The sequence below is a fragment of the Chiloscyllium plagiosum genome, unplaced genomic scaffold (genome assembly GCF_037043375.1).
Source record: "Chiloscyllium plagiosum isolate Xiang-an unplaced genomic scaffold, Cpla_swu_hap1 HiC_scaffold_50, whole genome shotgun sequence".
Taxonomy (NCBI): domain Eukaryota; kingdom Metazoa; phylum Chordata; class Chondrichthyes; order Orectolobiformes; family Hemiscylliidae; genus Chiloscyllium; species Chiloscyllium plagiosum.
Genome location: NW_028270188.1, coordinates 47000006 through 47020110, shown reverse-complemented (window position 1 = coordinate 47020110; position 20105 = coordinate 47000006). Strand labels below are relative to the sequence as shown.

General features: G+C 54.0%; 1 protein-coding gene across 2 annotated transcripts in view; it reads right to left on the bottom strand.

Moving 5' to 3' along the window:
* mtmr11 (myotubularin related protein 11) overlaps positions 1-20105 on the bottom strand; it is a 73137-nt gene that overhangs the window by 8242 nt on the left and 44790 nt on the right. For both annotated transcript variants that reach the window (XM_087985015.1, XM_087985016.1), the window contains 2 exons: positions 2658-2745; positions 2490-2575 (listed from right to left, as the gene is read on the bottom strand). In XM_087985015.1, the coding sequence (XP_087841141.1) occupies positions 2490-2575; positions 2658-2745 (174 nt within the window). The remainder of the gene's footprint in view (positions 1-2489; positions 2576-2657; positions 2746-20105) is intronic.

The following is a 20105-nucleotide window of genomic DNA, read 5'->3' as shown; positions in this document are numbered from 1 at the left end:
CCACCAACCAACCAGCTCACGGCAAAGGGCCGAAACCACCAACCAACCAGCTCACGGCAAAGGGCCGAAACCACCAACCAACCAGCTCACGGCAAAGGGCCGAAACCACCAACCAACCAGCTCACGGCAAAGGGCCGAAACCACCAACCAACCAGCTCACGGCAAAGGGCCGAAACCATCAACCAACCAGCTCACGGCAAAGGGCCGAAACCACCAACCAACCAGCTCACGGCAAAGGGCCGAAACCATCTACCAAGCAGCTCACGGCAAAGGGCCGAAACCATCAACCAACCAGCTCACGGCAAAGGGCCGAAACCATCAACCAACCAGCTCACGGCAAAGGGCCGAAACCATCAACCAACCAGCTCACGGCAAAGGGCTGAAACCACCAACCAACCAGCTCACGGCAAAGGGCCGAAACCATCAACCAACCAGCTCACGGCAAAGGGCCGAAACCATCAACCAACCAGCTCACGGCAAAGGGCCGAAACCATCAACCAACCAGCTCACGGCAAAGGGCCGAAACCATCAACCAAGCAGCTCACGGCAAAGGGCCGAACCCATCAACCAACCAGCTCACGGCAAAGGGCCGAAACCACCAACCAACCAGCTCACGGCAAAGGGCCGAAACCATCAACCAAGCAGCTCACGGCAAAGGGCTGAAACCACCAACCAACCAGCTCACGGCAAAGGGCCGAAACCATCAACCAACCAGCTCACGGCAAAGGGCTGAAACCACCAACCAAGCAGCTCACGGCAAAGGGCCGAAACCACCAACCAACCAGCTCACGGCAAAGGGCCGAAACCATCAACCAACCAGCTCACGGCAAAGGGCTGAAACCACCAACCAACCAGCTCACGGCAAAGGGCTGAAACCATCAACCAACCAGCTCACGGCAAAGGGCCGAAACCACCAACCAACCAGCTCACGGCAAAGGGCTGAAACCACCAACCAACCAGCTCACGGCAAAGGGCCGAAACCACCAACCAACCAGCTCACGGCAAAGGGCCGAAACCACCAACCAACCAGCTCACGGCAAAGGGCCAAAACCATCAACCAACCAGCTCACGGCAAAGGGCTGAAACCACCAACCAACCAGCTCACGGCAAAGGGCTGAAACCACCAACCAACCAGCTCACGGCAAAGGGCCGAAACCACCAACCAACCAGCTCACGGCAAAGGGCTGAAACCACCAACCAACCAGCTCACGGCAAAGGGCCGAAACCACCAACCAACCAGCTCACGGCAAAGGGCCGAAACCATCAACCAACCAGCTCACGGCAAAGGGCTGAAACCACCAACCAACCAGCTCACGGCAAAGGGCCGAAACCACCAACCAACCAGCTCACGGCAAAGGGCCGAAACCACCAACCAACCAGCTCACGGCAAAGGGCCGAAACCACCAACCAACCAGCTCACGGCAAAGGGCCGAAACCATCAACCAAGCAGCTCACGGCAAAGGGCCGAAACCACCAACCAACCAGCTCACGGCAAAGGGCTGAAACCACCAACCAACCAGCTCACGGCAAAGGGCCGAAACCATCAACCAACCAGCTCACGGCAAAGGGCCGAAACCATCAACCAACCAGCTCACGGCAAAGGGCCGAAACCATCAACCAACCAGCTCACGGCAAAGGGCCGAAACCACCAACCAACCAGCTCACGGCAAAGGGCCGAAACCACCAACCAACCAGCTCACGGCAAAGGGCTGAAATTAACAGCAGGCAACACGAAAGCTGCAAATGCTGACAGCTCAGGCTGGACTGAGAACTGTAAACTCAACAAACAACTTCGGATGCTGCTGCTGCACAGTCAATACACAGAGCTTTACTCAGGGGACAGTGTAGTGGGAGCTTTCCTCTGTATCTAACCCTGTGCTGTCCCTGTCCCTGGGAGTGTTTGATGGGGGACAGTGTAGAGGGAGCTTTACACTGTATCTAACCCCGTGCTGTCCCTGGTCTGGGAGTGTTTGATGGGGTGACAGTGTAGAGGGAGCATTACACTGTATCTAACCCCGTGCTGTCCCTGTCCTGGCAGTGTTTGATGGGGGACAGTGTAGAGGGAGCTTTACTCTGTATCTAACCCCGTGCTGTCCCTGTCCTGGCAGTGTTTGATGGGGGACAGTGTAGAGGGAGCCTTACTCTGTATCTAACCCCGTGCTGTCCCTGTCCCTGTCCCTGGGAGTGTTTGATGGGGGACAGTGTAGAGGGAGCCTTACTCTGTATCTAACCCCGTGCTGTCCCTGTCCCTGTCCCTGGGAGTGTTTGATGGGGGGACAGTGTAGAGGGAGCCTTACTCTGTATCTAACCCCGTGCTGTCCCTGTCCCTGTCCCTGGGAGTGTTTGATGGGGGGACAGTGCAGAGACAGCTTTCCTCTGTATCTAACCCTGGATGCCCCTGTCTGGGGAGTGTTGGGAGAGTGGAGAGTTGGGGATGGTGTGGGGATTGGATGGATTGACTCAGGCTCTGAGGGTAAGTGAGATCCTACCTGACTCCATCTCGCTGTGGGTACGTGTTGCTCTGGATGTTGCTCATTCTCAGGAGGTTGCTTCCCAGATGGTGCCAGTGCCAACGCTGAGGAGAGATCAAGAAATATCCATCACCAGCAACGACAGCACAAAGGGTCAGAACTCAGGATAGCACCGCCAATACTTACTGGAACACGGCCCTCATTGAAGTAAGCACCTGCGTCCTTAATATCCAAGTCTAGAATCTTCCGTGGAACTACCAGAACCTTAGAAAGACTAAACAAAAGAACAAGAAAGTTAGATGGCATCAACTGGGTTTACTGGTTACAGGTCTGTCCCTGTATAACACTGGGGTACAGTACTGGTGGGGACAGGTCTGTCACTGTATAACACTGGGGTACAGTACTGGTGGGGGACAGGTCTGTCACTGTATAACACTGGGGTACAGTACTGGTGGGGACAGGTCTGTCACTGTATAACACTGGGGTACAGTACTGGTGGGGACAGGTCTGTCACTGTATAACACTGGGGTACAGTACTGGTGGGGGACAGGTCTGTCACTGTATAACACTGGGGTACAGTACTGGTGGGGACAGGTCTGTCACTGTATAACACTGGGGTACAGTACTGGTGGGGACAGGTCTGTCCCTGTATAACACTGGGGTACAGTACTGGTGGGGACAGGTCTGTCACTGTATAACACTGGGGTACAGTACTGGTGGGGACAGGTCTGTCACTGTATAACACTGGGGTACAGTACTGGTGGGGACAGGTCTGTCCCTGTGTAACACTGGGGTACAGTACTGGTGGGGACAGGTCTGTCCCTGTATAACACTGGGGTACAGTACTGGTGGGGACAGGTCTGTCCCTGTGTAACACTGGGGGACAGTACTGGTGGGGGACAGGTCTGTCACTGTATAACACTGGGGTACAGTACTGGTGGGGACAGGTCTGTCCCTGTATAACACTGGGGTACAGTACTGGTGGGGACAGGTCTGTCCCTGTATAACACTGGGGTACAGTACTGGTGGGGACAGGTCTGTCCCTGTATAACACTGGGGTACAGTGCTGGTGGGGACAGGTCTGTCCCTGTATAACACTGGGGTACAGTACTGGTGGGGACAGGTCTGTCACTGTATAACACTGGGGTACAGTACTGGTGGGGACAGGTCTGTCACTGTATAACACTGGGGTACAGTACTGGTGGGGACAGGTCTGTCCCTGTATAACACTGGGGTACAGTACTGGTGGGGACAGGTCTGTCACTGTATAACACTGGGGTACAGTACTGGTGGGGACAGGTCTGTCAATGTATAACACTGGGGTACAGTACAGGTGGGGACAGGTCTGTCCCTGTATATCACTGGGGTACAGTACAGGTGGGGACAGGTCTGTCACTGTATAACACTGGTGTACAGTACTGGTGGGGACCGGTCTGTCACTGTATAACACTGGGGTACAGTACTGGTGGGGACAGGTCTGTCACTGTATAACACTGGTGTACAGTACTGGTGGGGGACAGGTCTGTCCCTGTGTAACACTGGGGTACAGTACTGGTGGGGACAGGTCTGTCACTGTATAACACTGGGGTACAGTACTGGGTGGGGACAGGTCTGTCATTGTATAACACTGGGGTACAGTACTGGTGGGGACAGGTCTGTCCCTGTATAACACTGGGGTACAGTACTGGTGGGGACAGGTCTGTCACTGTATAACACTGGGGTACAGTACTGGGTGGGGACAGGTCTGTCACTGTATAACACTGGGGTACAGTACTGGTGGGGACAGGTCTGTCCCTGTATAACACTGGGGTACAGTACTGGTGGGGACAGGTCTGTCACTGTATAACACTGGGGTACAGTACTGGTGGGGACAGGTCTGTCACTGTATAACACTGGGGTACAGTACTGGTGGGGACAGGTCTGTCCCTGTATAACACTGGGGTACAGTACTGGTGGGGACAGGTCTGTCACTGTATAACACTGGGGTACAGTACTGGGTGGGGACAGGTCTGTCACTGTATAACACTGGGGTACAGTACTGGTGGGGACAGGTCTGTCCCTGTATAACACTGGGGTACAGTACTGGTGGGGACAGGTCTGTCACTGTATAACACTGGGGTACAGTCCTGGTGGGGACAGGTCTGTCCCTGTATAACTCTGGGGTACAGTACTGGTGGGGACAGGTCTGTCACTGTATAACACTGGGGTACAGTACTGGTGGGGACAGGTCTGTCACTATATAACACTGGGGTACAGTACTGGTGGGGACAGGTCTGTCCCTGTATAACACTGGGGTACAGTACTGGTGGGGACAGGTCTGTCCCTGTATAACACTGGGGTACAGTACTGGTGGGGACAGGTCTGTCACTGTATAACACTGGGGTACAGGACTGGTGGGGACAGGTCTGTCTCTGTGTAACACTGGGGTACAGTACTGGTGGGGACAGGTCTGTCACTGTATAACACTGGGGTACAGTACTGGTGGGGACAGGTCTGTCCCTGTATAACACTGGGGTACAGTACTGGTGGGGACAGGTCTGTCCCTGTGTAACACTGGGGTACAGTACTGGTGGGGACAGGTCTGTCACTGTATAACACTGGGGTACAGTACTGGTGGGGACAGGTCTGTCACTGTGTAACACTGGGGTACAGTACTGGTGGGGACAGGTCTGTCACTGTGTAACACTGGGGTACAGTACTGGTGGGGACAGGTCTGTCACTGTATAACACTGGGGTACAGTACTGGTGGGGACAGGTCTGTCACTGTGTAACACTGGAGTACAGTACTGGTGGGGGACAGGTCTGTCACTGTATATCACTGGGGTACAGTACTGGTGGGGACAGGTCTGTCACTGTATAACACTGGGGTACAGTACTGGTGGGGACAGGTCTGTCACTGTATAACACTCGGGTACAGTACTGGTGGGGACAGGTCTGTCACTGTATAACACTGGGGTACAGTACTGGTGGGGACAGGTCTGTCACTGTATAACACTGGGGTACAGTACTGGTGGGGACAGGTCTGTCCCTGTGTAACACTGGGGTACAGTACTGGTGGGGACAGGTCTGTCACTGTATAACACTGGGGTACAGTACTGGTGGGGACAGGTCTGTCACTGTATAACACTGGGGTACAGTACTGGTGGGGACAGGTCTGTCACTGTATAACACTGGGTTACAGTACTGGTGGGGGACAGGTCTGTCCCTGTATATCACTGGGTTACAGTACTGGTGGGGACAGGTCTGTCCCTGTATATCACTGGGTTACAGTACTGGTGGGGACAGGTCTGTCACTGTATAACACTGGGGTACAGTACTGGTGGGGACAGGTCTGTCCCTGTATATCACTGGGGTACAGTACTGGTGGGGACAGGTCTGTCACTGTATAACACTGGGGTACAGTACTGGTGGGGACAGGTCTGTCCCTGTGTAACACTGGGGTACAGTACTGGTGGGGACAGGTCTGTCACTGTATAACACTGGGGTACAGTACTGGTGGGGACAGGTCTGTCACTGTATAACACTGGGGTACAGTACTGGTGGGGTCAGGTCTGTCACTGTATAACACTGGGTTACAGTACTGGTGGGGGACAGGTCTGTCCCTGTATATCACTGGGTTACAGTACTGGTGGGGACAGGTCTGTCCCTGTATATCACTGGGTTACAGTACTGGTGGGGACAGGTTTGTCACTGTATAACACTGGGGTACAGTACTGGTGGGGACAGGTCTGTCACTGTATAACACTGGGGTACAGTACTGGTGGGGACAGGTCTGTCACTGTATAACACTGGGGTACGGTACTGGTGGGGACCGGTCTGTCACTGTATAACACTGGGGTACAGTACTGGTGGGGACAGGTCTGTCACTGTATAACACTGGGGTACAGTACTGGTGGGGACAGGTCTGTCACTGTATAACACTGGGGTACAGTACTGGTGGGGACAGGTCTGTCACTGTGTAACACTGGGGTACAGTACTGGTGGGGACAGGTCTGTCCCTGTGTAACACTGGGGTACAGTACTGGTGGGGACAGGTCTGTCCCTGTGTAACACTGGGGTACAGTACTGGTGGGGACAGGTCTGTCACTGTATAACACTGGGGTACAGTACTGGTGGGGACAGGTCTGTCTCTGTATAACACTGGGGTACAGTACTGGGTGGGGACAGGTCAGTCCCTGTGTAACACTGGGGTACAGTACTGGTGGGGACAGGTCTGTCACTGTATAACACTGGGGTACAGTACTGGTGGGGACAGGTCTGTCCCTGTATAACACTGGTGTACAGTACTGGTGGGGACAGGTCTGTCCCTGTATAACACTGGGGTACAGTACTGGGTGGGGACAGGTCTGTCCCTGTGTAACACTGGGGTACGGTACTGGTGGGGACAGGTCTGTCACTGTATAACACTGGGGTACAGTACTGGTGGGGACAGGTCTGTCCCTGTATAACACTGGGGTACAGTACTGGGTTGGGACAGGTCTGTCCCTGTGTAACACTGGGGTACAGTACTGGGTGGGGACAGGTCTGTCACTGTATAACACTGGGGTACAGTACTGGGTGGGGACAGGTCTGTCACTGTATAAGACTGGGGTACAGTACTGGGTGGGGACAGGTCTGTCACTGTATAACACTGGGGTACAGTACTGGTGGGGACAGGTCTGTCACTGTATAACACTGGGATACAGTACTGGGTGGGGACAGGTCTGTCCCTGTGTAACACTGGGGTACAGTACTGGGTGGGGACAGGTCTGTCCCTGTGTAACACTGGGGTACAGTACTGGGTGGGGACAGGTCTGTCACTGTGTAACACTGGGGTACAGTACTGGGTGGGGACAGGTCTGTCACTGTATAACACTGGGATACAGTACTGGTGGGGACAGGTCTGTCACTGTATAACACTGGGGTACAGTACTGGGTGGGGACAGGTCTGTCACTGTATAACACTGGGATACAGTACTGGTGGGGACAGGTCTGTCACTGTATAACACTGGGGTACAGTACTGGTGGGGACAGGTCTGTCACTGTATAACACTGGGGTACAGTACTGGTGGGGACAGGTCTGTCTCTGTATAACACTGGGGTACAGTACTGGGTGGGGACAGGTCTGTCCCTGTGTAACACTGGGGTACAGTACTGGTGGGGACAGGTCTGTCACTGTATAACACTGGGGTACAGTACTGGTGGGGACAGGTCTGTCCCTGTATAACACTGGTGTACAGTACTGGTGGGGACAGGTCTGTCCCTGTATAACACTGGGGTACAGTACTGGGTGGGGACAGGTCTGTCCCTGTGTAACACTGGGGTACGGTACTGGTGGGGACAGGTCTGTCACTGTATAACACTGGGGTACAGTACTGGTGGGGACAGGTCTGTCCCTGTATAACACTGGGGTACAGTACTGGGTGGGGACAGGTCTGTCCCTGTATATCACTGGGTTACAGTACTGGTGGGGACAGGTCTGTCACTGTATAACACTGGGGTACAGTACTGGTGGGGACAGGTCTGTCCCTGTATATCACTGGGTTACAGTACTGGTGGGGACAGGTCTGTCACTGTATAACACTGGGGTACAGTACTGGTGGGGACAGGTCTGTCACTGTATAACACTGGGGTACAGTACTGGTGGGGACAGGTCTGTCACTGTATAACACTGGGGTACGGTACTGGTGGGGACCGGTCTGTCACTGTATAACACTGGGGTACAGTACTGGTGGGGACAGGTCTGTCACTGTATAACACTGGGGTACAGTACTGGTGGGGACAGGTCTGTCACTGTATAACACTGGGGTACAGTACTGGTGGGGACAGGTCTGTCACTGTGTAACACTGGGGTACAGTACTGGTGGGGACAGGTCTGTCCCTGTGTAACACTGGGGTACAGTACTGGTGGGGACAGGTCTGTCCCTGTATAACACTGGGGTACAGTACTGGTGGGGACAGGTCTGTCACTGTATAACACTGGGGTACAGTACTGGTGGGGACAGGTCTGTCTCTGTATAACACTGGGGTACAGTACTGGGTGGGGACAGGTCTGTCCCTGTGTAACACTGGGGTACAGTACTGGTGGGGACAGGTCTGTCACTGTATAACACTGGGGTACAGTACTGGTGGGGACAGGTCTGTCCCTGTATAACACTGGTGTACAGTACTGGTGGGGACAGGTCTGTCCCTGTATAACACTGGGGTACAGTACTGGGTGGGGACAGGTCTGTCCCTGTGTAACACTGGGGTACGGTACTGGTGGGGACAGGTCTGTCACTGTATAACACTGGGGTACAGTACTGGTGGGGACAGGTCTGTCCCTGTATAACACTGGGGTACAGTACTGGGTGGGGACAGGTCTGTCCCTGTGTAACACTGGGGTACAGTACTGGGTGGGGACAGGTCTGTCACTGTATAACACTGGGGTACAGTCCTGGGTGGGGACAGGTCTGTCACTGTATAAGACTGGGGTACAGTACTGGGTGGGGACAGGTCTGTCACTGTATAACACTGGGGTACAGTACTGGTGGGGACAGGTCTGTCACTGTATAACACTGGGATACAGTACTGGGTGGGGACAGGTCTGTCCCTGTGTAACACTGGGGTACAGTACTGGGTGGGGACAGGTCTGTCCCTGTGTAACACTGGGGTACAGTACTGGGTGGGGACAGGTCTGTCACTGTATAACACTGGGGTACAGTACTGGGTGGGGACAGGTCTGTCACTGTATAACACTGGGATACAGTACTGGTGGGGACAGGTCTGTCACTGTATAACACTGGGATACAGTACTGGTGGGGACAGGTCTGTCACTGTATAACACTGGGATACAGTACTGGTGGGGACAGGTCTGTCACTGTATAACACTGGGGTACAGTACTGGTGGGGACAGGTCTGTCTCTGTATAACACTGGGGTACAGTACTGGGTGGGGACAGGTCTGTCCCTGTGTAACACTGGGGTACAGTACTGGTGGGGACAGGTCTGTCACTGTATAACACTGGGGTACAGTACTGGTGGGGACAGGTCTGTCCCTGTATAACACTGGTGTACAGTACTGGTGGGGACAGGTCTGTCCCTGTATAACACTGGGGTACAGTACTGGGTGGGGACAGGTCTGTCCCTGTGTAACACTGGGGTACGGTACTGGTGGGGACAGGTCTGTCACTGTATAACACTGGGGTACAGTACTGGTGGGGACAGGTCTGTCCCTGTATAACACTGGGGTACAGTACTGGGTGGGGACAGGTCTGTCCCTGTGTAACACTGGGGTACAGTACTGGGTGGGGACAGGTCTGTCACTGTATAACACTGGGGTACAGTACTGGGTGGGGACAGGTCTGTCACTGTATAACACTGGGGTACAGTACTGGTGGGGACAGGTCTGTCACTGTATAACACTGGGATACAGTACTGGGTGGGGACAGGTCTGTCCCTGTGTAACACTGGGGTACAGTACTGGGTGGGGACAGGTCTGTCCCTGTGTAACACTGGGGTACAGTACTGGGTGGGGACAGGTCTGTCACTGTATAACACTGGGGTACAGTACTGGTGGGGACAGGTCTGTCACTGTATAACACTGGGGTACAGTACTGGGTGGGGACAGGTCTGTCACTGTATAACACTGGGATACAGTACTGGTGGGGACAGGTCTGTCACTGTATAACACTGGGGTACAGTACTGGGTGGGGACAGGTCTGTCACTGTATAACACTGGGATACAGTACTGGTGGGGACAGGTCTGTCACTGTATAACACTGGGGTACAGTACTGGTGGGGACAGGTCTGTCACTGTATAACACTGGGGTACAGTACTGGTGGGGACAGGTCTGTCTCTGTATAACACTGGGGTACAGTACTGGGTGGGGACAGGTCTGTCCCTGTGTAACACTGGGGTACAGTACTGGTGGGGACAGGTCTGTCACTGTATAACACTGGGGTACAGTACTGGTGGGGACAGGTCTGTCCCTGTATAACACTGGTGTACAGTACTGGTGGGGACAGGTCTGTCCCTGTATAACACTGGGGTACAGTACTGGGTGGGGACAGGTCTGTCCCTGTGTAACACTGGGGTACGGTACTGGTGGGGACAGGTCTGTCACTGTATAACACTGGGGTACAGTACTGGTGGGGACAGGTCTGTCCCTGTATAACACTGGGGTACAGTACTGGGTGGGGACAGGTCTGTCCCTGTGTAACACTGGGGTACAGTACTGGGTGGGGACAGGTCTGTCACTGTATAACACTGGGGTACAGTACTGGGTGGGGACAGGTCTGTCACTGTATAAGACTGGGGTACAGTACTGGGTGGGGACAGGTCTGTCACTGTATAACACTGGGGTACAGTACTGGTGGGGACAGGTCTGTCAGTGTATAACACTGGGATACAGTACTGGGTGGGGACAGGTCTGTCACTGTATAACACTGGGGTACAGTACTGGTGGGGACAGGTCTGTCAGTGTATAACACTGGGATACAGTACTGGGTGGGGACAGGTCTGTCCCTGTGTAACACTGGGGTACAGTACTGGGTGGGGACAGGTCTGTCCCTGTGTAACACTGGGGTACAGTACTGGGTGGGGACAGGTCTGTCACTGTATAACACTGGGGTACAGTACTGGTGGGGACAGGTCTGTCACTGTATAACACTGGGGTACAGTACTGGGTGGGGACAGGTCTGTCACTGTATAACACTGGGATACAGTACTGGTGGGGACAGGTCTGTCACTGTATAACACTGGGGTTCAGTACTGGGTGGGGACAGGTCTGTCACTGTATAACACTGGGATACAGTACTGGTGGGGACAGGTCTGTCACGGTATAACACTGGGGTACAGTACTGGTGGGGACAGGTCTGTCACTGTATAACACTGGGGTACAGTACTGGTGGGGGACAGGTCTGTCCCTGTATAACACTGGGGTACAGTACTGGTGGGGACAGGTCTGTCCCTGTATAACACTGGGGTACAGTACTGGTGGGGACAGGTCTGTCACTGTATAACACTGGGGTACAGTACTGGTGGGGACAGGTCTGTCACTGTATAACACTGGGGTACAGTACTGGTGGGGACAGGTCTGTCCCTGTATAACACTGGGGTACAGTACTGGTGGGGACAGGTCTGTCCCTGTATAACACTGGGGTACAGTACTGGTGGGGACAGGTCTGTCCCTGTATAACACTGGGGTACAGTACTGGTGGGGACAGGTCTGTCACTGTATAACACTGGGGTACAGTACTGGTGGGGACAGGTCAGTCACTATATAACACTGGGGTACAGTACTGGTGGGGACAGGTCTGTCCCTGTATAACACTGGGGTACAGGACTGGTGGGGACAGGTCTGTCCCTGTATAACACTGGGGTACAGTACTGGTGGGGACAGGTCTGTCACTGTGTAACACTGGGGTACAGTACTGGTGGGGACAGGTCTGTCCCTGTATAACACTGGGGTACAGTACTGGTGGGGACAGGTCTGTCACTGTGTAACACTGGGGTACAGTACTGGTGGGGACAGGTCTGTCACTGTATAACACTGGGGTACAGTACTGGTGGGGACAGGTCTGTCCCTGTATAACACTGGGGTACAGTACTGGGTGGGGACAGGTCTGTCACTGTATAACACTGGGGTACAGTACTGGTGGGGACAGGTCTGTCACTGTATAACGCTGGGGTACAGTACTGGTGGGGACAGGTCAGTCACTATATAACACTGGGGTACAGTACTGGTGGGGACAGGTCTGTCACTGTGTAACACTGGGGTACAGTACTGGTGGGGACAGGTCTGTCCCTGTGTAACACTGGGGTACAGTACTGGTGGGGACAGGTCTGTCCCTGTATAACACTGGGGTACAGTACTGGTGGGGACAGGTCTGTCACTGTATAACACTGGGGTACAGTACTGGGTGGGGACAGGTCTGTCCCTGTGTAACACTGGGGTACAGTACTGGGTGGGGACAGGTCTGTCACTGTATAACACTGGGGTACAGTACTGGTGGGGACAGGTCTGTCACTGTATAACACTGGGGTACAGTACTGGGTGGGGACAGGTCTGTCACTGTATAACACTGGGATACAGTACTGGTGGGGACAGGTCTGTCACTGTATAACACTGGGGTACAGTACTGGGTGGGGACAGGTCTGTCACTGTATAACACTGGGATACAGTACTGGTGGGGACAGGTCTGTCACGGTATAACACTGGGGTACAGTACTGGTGGGGACAGGTCTGTCACTGTATAACACTGGGGTACAGTACTGGTGGGGGACAGGTCTGTCCCTGTATAACACTGGGGTACAGTACTGGTGGGGACAGGTCTGTCCCTGTATAACACTGGGGTACAGTACTGGTGGGGACAGGTCTGTCACTGTATAACACTGGGGTACAGTACTGGTGGGGACAGGTCTGTCACTGTATAACACTGGGGTACAGTACTGGTGGGGACAGGTCTGTCCCTGTATAACACTGGGGTACAGTACTGGTGGGGACAGGTCTGTCCCTGTATAACACTGGGGTACAGTACTGGTGGGGACAGGTCTGTCCCTGTATAACACTGGGGTACAGTACTGGTGGGGACAGGTCTGTCACTGTATAACACTGGGGTACAGTACTGGTGGGGACAGGTCAGTCACTATATAACACTGGGGTACAGTACTGGTGGGGACAGGTCTGTCCCTGTATAACACTGGGGTACAGGACTGGTGGGGACAGGTCTGTCCCTGTATAACACTGGGGTACAGTACTGGTGGGGACAGGTCTGTCACTGTGTAACACTGGGGTACAGTACTGGTGGGGACAGGTCTGTCCCTGTATAACACTGGGGTACAGTACTGGTGGGGACAGGTCTGTCACTGTGTAACACTGGGGTACAGTACTGGTGGGGACAGGTCTGTCACTGTATAACACTGGGGTACAGTACTGGTGGGGACAGGTCTGTCCCTGTATAACACTGGGGTACAGTACTGGGTGGGGACAGGTCTGTCACTGTATAACACTGGGGTACAGTACTGGTGGGGACAGGTCTGTCACTGTATAACGCTGGGGTACAGTACTGGTGGGGACAGGTCAGTCACTATATAACACTGGGGTACAGTACTGGTGGGGACAGGTCTGTCACTGTGTAACACTGGGGTACAGTACTGGTGGGGACAGGTCTGTCCCTGTATAACACTGGGGTACAGTACTGGTGGGGACAGGTCTGTCCCTGTATAACACTGGGGTACAGTACTGGTGGGGACAGGTCTGTCACTGTATAACACTGGGGTACAGTACTGGTGGGGACAGGTCTGTCTCTGTATAACACTGGGGTACAGTACTGGGTGGGGACAGGTCTGTCCCTGTGTAACACTGGGGTACAGTACTGGTGGGGACAGGTCTGTCACTGTATAACACTGGGGTACAGTACTGGTGGGGACAGGTCTGTCCCTGTATAACACTGGTGTACAGTACTGGTGGGGACAGGTCTGTCCCTGTATAACACTGGGGTACAGTACTGGGTGGGGACAGGTCTGTCCCTGTGTAACACTGGGGTACGGTACTGGTGGGGACAGGTCTGTCACTGTATAACACTGGGGTACAGTACTGGTGGGGACAGGTCTGTCCCTGTATAACACTGGGGTACAGTACTGGGTGGGGACAGGTCTGTCCCTGTGTAACACTGGGGTACAGTACTGGGTGGGGACAGGTCTGTCACTGTATAACACTGGGGTACAGTACTGGGTGGGGACAGGTCTGTCACTGTATAAGACTGGGGTACAGTACTGGGTGGGGACAGGTCTGTCACTGTATAACACTGGGGTACAGGACTGGTGGGGACAGGTCTGTCACTGTATAACACTGGGATACAGTACTGGGTGGGGACAGGTCTGTCCCTGTGTAACACTGGGGTACAGTACTGGGTGGGGACAGGTCTGTCCCTGTGTAACACTGGGGTACAGTACTGGGTGGGGACAGGTCTGTCACTGTATAACACTGGGGTACAGTACTGGGTGGGGACAGGTCTGTCACTGTATAACACTGGGATACAGTACTGGTGGGGACAGGTCTGTCACTGTATAACACTGGGGTACAGTACTGGGTGGGGACAGGTCTGTCACTGTATAACACTGGGATACAGTACTGGTGGGGACAGGTCTGTCACTGTATAACACTGGGGTACAGTACTGGTGGGGACAGGTCTGTCACTGTATAACACTGGGGTACAGTACTGGTGGGGACAGGTCTGTCTCTGTATAACACTGGGGTACAGTACTGGGTGGGGACAGGTCTGTCCCTGTGTAACACTGGGGTACAGTACTGGTGGGGACAGGTCTGTCACTGTATAACACTGGGGTACAGTACTGGTGGGGACAGGTCTGTCCCTGTATAACACTGGTGTACAGTACTGGTGGGGACAGGTCTGTCCCTGTATAACACTGGGGTACAGTACTGGGTGGGGACAGGTCTGTCCCTGTGTAACACTGGGGTACGGTACTGGTGGGGACAGGTCTGTCACTGTATAACACTGGGGTACAGTACTGGTGGGGACAGGTCTGTCCCTGTATAACACTGGGGTACAGTACTGGGTGGGGACAGGTCTGTCCCTGTGTAACACTGGGGTACAGTACTGGGTGGGGACAGGTCTGTCACTGTATAACACTGGGGTACAGTACTGGGTGGGGACAGGTCTGTCACTGTATAACACTGGGGTACAGTACTGGTGGGGACAGGTCTGTCACTGTATAACACTGGGATACAGTACTGGGTGGGGACAGGTCTGTCCCTGTGTAACACTGGGGTACAGTACTGGGTGGGGACAGGTCTGTCCCTGTGTAACACTGGGGTACAGTACTGGGTGGGGACAGGTCTGTCACTGTATAACACTGGGGTACAGTACTGGTGGGGACAGGTCTGTCACTGTATAACACTGGGGTACAGTACTGGGTGGGGACAGGTCTGTCACTGTATAACACTGGGATACAGTACTGGTGGGGACAGGTCTGTCACTGTATAACACTGGGGTACAGTACTGGGTGGGGACAGGTCTGTCACTGTATAACACTGGGATACAGTACTGGTGGGGACAGGTCTGTCACTGTATAACACTGGGGTACAGTACTGGTGGGGACAGGTCTGTCACTGTATAACACTGGGGTACAGTACTGGTGGGGACAGGTCTGTCTCTGTATAACACTGGGGTACAGTACTGGGTGGGGACAGGTCTGTCCCTGTGTAACACTGGGGTACAGTACTGGTGGGGACAGGTCTGTCACTGTATAACACTGGGGTACAGTACTGGTGGGGACAGGTCTGTCCCTGTATAACACTGGGGTACAGTACTGGTGGGGACAGGTCTGTCCCTGTATAACACTGGGGTACAGTACTGGTGGGGACAGGTCTGTCACTGTATAACACTGGGGTACAGTACTGGTGGGGACAGGTCTGTCCCTGTATAACACTGGGGTACAGTACTGGGTGGGGACAGGTCTGTCACTGTATAACACTGGGGTACAGTACTGGTGGGGACAGGTCTGTCACTGTATAACACTGGGGTACAGTACTGGTGGGGACAGGTCTGTCACTGTATAACACTGGGGTACAGTCCTGGTGGGGACAGGTCTGTCACTGTATAACACTGGGGTACAGTACTGGTGGGGACAGGTCTGTCACTGTATAACACTGGGGTACAGTACTGGTGGGGACAGGTCTGTCACTGTATAACACTGGGGTACAGTACTGGTGGGGACAGGTCTGTCACTGTATAACACTGGGGTACAGTACTGGTGGGGACAGGTCTGTCACTGTGTAACACTGGGGTACAGTACTGGTGGGGACAGGTCTGTCCCTGTGTAACACTGGGGTACAGTACTGGTGGGGACAGGTCTGTCCCTGTATAACACTGGGGTACAGTACTGGTGGGGACAGGTCTGTCACTGTATAACACTGGGGTACAGTACTGGTGGGGACAGGTCTGTCTCTGTATAACACTGGGGTACAGTACTGGGTGGGGACAGGTCTGTCCCTGTGTAACACTGGGGTACAGTACTGGTGGGGACAGGTCTGTCACTGTATAACACTGGGGTACAGTACTGGTGGGGACAGGTCTGTCCCTGTATAACACTGGTGTACAGTACTGGTGGGGACAGGTCTGTCCCTGTATAACACTGGGGTACAGTACTGGGTGGGGACAGGTCTGTCCCTGTGTAACACTGGGGTACGGTACTGGTGGGGACAGGTCTGTCACTGTATAACACTGGGGTACAGTACTGGTGGGGACAGGTCTGTCCCTGTATAACACTGGGGTACAGTACTGGGTGGGGACAGGTCTGTCCCTGTATAACACTGGGGTACAGTACTGGGTGGGGACAGGTCTGTCACTGTATAACACTGGGGTACAGTACTGGGTGGGGACAGGTCTGTCACTGTATAAGACTGGGGTACAGTACTGGGTGGGGACAGGTCTGTCACTGTATAACACTGGGGTACAGTACTGGTGGGGACAGGTCTGTCACTGTATAACACTGGGATACAGTACTGGGTGGGGACAGGTCTGTCCCTGTGTAACACTGGGGTACAGTACTGGGTGGGGACAGGTCTGTTCCTGTGTAACACTGGGGTACAGTACTGGGTGGGGACAGGTCTGTCCCTGTGTAACACTGGGGTACAGTACTGGGTGGGGACAGGTCTGTCACTGTATAACACTGGGGTACAGTACTGGTGGGGACAGGTCTGTCACTGTATAACACTGGGGTACAGTACTGGGTGGGGACAGGTCTGTCACTGTATAACACTGGGATACAGTACTGGTGGGGACAGGTCTGTCACTGTATAACACTGGGGTACAGTACTGGGTGGGGACAGGTCTGTCACTGTATAACACTGGGATACAGTACTGGTGGGGACAGGTCTGTCACTGTATAACACTGGGGTACAGTACTGGTGGGGACAGGTCTGTCACTGTATAACACTGGGGTACAGTACTGGTGGGGACAGGTCTGTCTCTGTATAACACTGGGGTACAGTACTGGGTGGGGACAGGTCTGTCCCTGTGTAACACTGGGGTACAGTACTGGTGGGGACAGGTCTGTCACTGTATAACACTGGGGTACAGTACTGGTGGGGACAGGTCTGTCCCTGTATAACACTGGTGTACAGTACTGGTGGGGACAGGTCTGTCCCTGTATAACACTGGGGTACAGTACTGGGTGGGGACAGGTCTGTCCCTGTGTAACACTGGGGTACGGTACTGGTGGGGACAGGTCTGTCACTGTATAACACTGGGGTACAGTACTGGTGGGGACAGGTCTGTCCCTGTATAACACTGGGGTACAGTACTGGGTGGGGACAGGTCTGTCCCTGTGTAACACTGGGGTACAGTACTGGGTGGGGACAGGTCTGTCACTGTATAACACTGGGGTACAGTACTGGGTGGGGACAGGTCTGTCACTGTATAACACTGGGGTACAGTACTGGTGGGGACAGGTCTGTCACTGTATAACACTGGGATACAGTACTGGGTGGGGACAGGTCTGTCCCTGTGTAACACTGGGGTACAGTACTGGGTGGGGACAGGTCTGTCCCTGTGTAACACTGGGGTACAGTACTGGGTGGGGACAGGTCTGTCACTGTATAACACTGGGGTACAGTACTGGTGGGGACAGGTCTGTCACTGTATAACACTGGGGTACAGTACTGGGTGGGGACAGGTCTGTCACTGTATAACACTGGGATACAGTACTGGTGGGGACAGGTCTGTCACTGTATAACACTGGGGTACAGTACTGGGTGGGGACAGGTCTGTCACTGTATAACACTGGGATACAGTACTGGTGGGGACAGGTCTGTCACTGTATAACACTGGGGTACAGTACTGGTGGGGACAGGTCTGTCACTGTATAACACTGGGGTACAGTACTGGTGGGGACAGGTCTGTCTCTGTATAACACTGGGGTACAGTACTGGGTGGGGACAGGTCTGTCCCTGTGTAACACTGGGGTACAGTACTGGTGGGGACAGGTCTGTCACTGTATAACACTGGGGTACAGTACTGGTGGGGACAGGTCTGTCCCTGTATAACACTGGTGTACAGTACTGGTGGGGACAGGTCTGTCCCTGTATAACACTGGGGTACAGTACTGGGTGGGGACAGGTCTGTCCCTGTGTAACACTGGGGTACGGTACTGGTGGGGACAGGTCTGTCACTGTATAACACTGGGGTACAGTACTGGTGGGGACAGGTCTGTCCCTGTATAACACTGGGGTACAGTACTGGGTGGGGACAGGTCTGTCCCTGTGTAACACTGGGGTACAGTACTGGGTGGGGACAGGTCTGTCACTGTATAACACTGGGGTACAGTACTGGGTGGGGACAGGTCTGTCACTGTATAAGACTGGGGTACAGTACTGGGTGGGGACAGGTCTGTCACTGTATAACACTGGGGTACAGTACTGGTGGGGACAGGTCTGTCAGTGTATAACACTGGGATACAGTACTGGGTGGGGACAGGTCTGTCACTGTATAACACTGGGGTACAGTACTGGTGGGGACAGGTCTGTCAGTGTATAACACTGGGATACAGTACTGGGTGGGGACAGGTCTGTCACTGTATAACACGGGTACAGTACTGGTGGGGGACAGGTCTGTCACTGTATAACGCTGGGGTACAGTACTGGTGGGGGACAGGTCTAACACTGTATAACACTGGGGTACAGCACTGGTGGGGACAGGTCTGTCACTATATAACACTGGGGTACAGTACTGGTGGGGACAGGTCTGTCACTGTATAACACTGGGGTACAGTACTGGTGGGGGACAGGTCTAACACTGTATAACACTGGGGTACAGCACTGGTGGGGACAGGTCTGTCACTATATAACACTGGGGTACAGTACTGGTGGGGACAGGTCTGTCCCTGTATAACACTGGGGTACAGTACTGGTGGGGACAGGTCTGTCCCTGTGTAACACTGAGGTACAGTACGGTGGGGACAGGTCTGTCACTGTATAACACTGGGGTACAGTACTGGTGGGGACAGGTCTGTCACTGTATAACACTGGGGTACAGTACTGGTGGGGACAGGTCTGTCACTGTATAACACTGGGGTACAGTACTGGTGGGGACAGGTCTGTCACTGTGTAACACTGGGGTACAGTACTGGTGGGGACAGGTCTGTCCCTGTGTAACACTGAGGTACAGTACGGTGGGGACAGGTCTGTCACTGTATAACACTGGGGTACAGTACTGGTGGGGACAGGTCTGTCACTGTATAACACTGGGGTACAGTACTGGTGGGGACAGGTCTGTCACTGTATAACACTGGGGTACAGTACTGGTGGGGACAGGTCTGTCCCTGTATAACACTGGGGTACAGTACTGGTGGGGACAGGTCTGTCCCTGTGTAACACTGAGGTACAGTACGGTGGGGACAGGTCTGTCACTGTATAACACTGGGGTACAGTACTGGTGGGGACAGGTCTGTCCCTGTATAACACTGGGGTACAGTACTGGTGGGGACAGGTCTGTCCCTGTATAACACTGGGGTACAGTACTGGTGGGGACAGGTCTGTCCCTGTGTAACACTGAGGTACAGTACTGGTAGGGACAGGTCTGTCCCTGTATAACACTGGGGTACAGTACTGGTGGGGACAGGTCTGTCACTGTATAACACTGGGGTACCGTA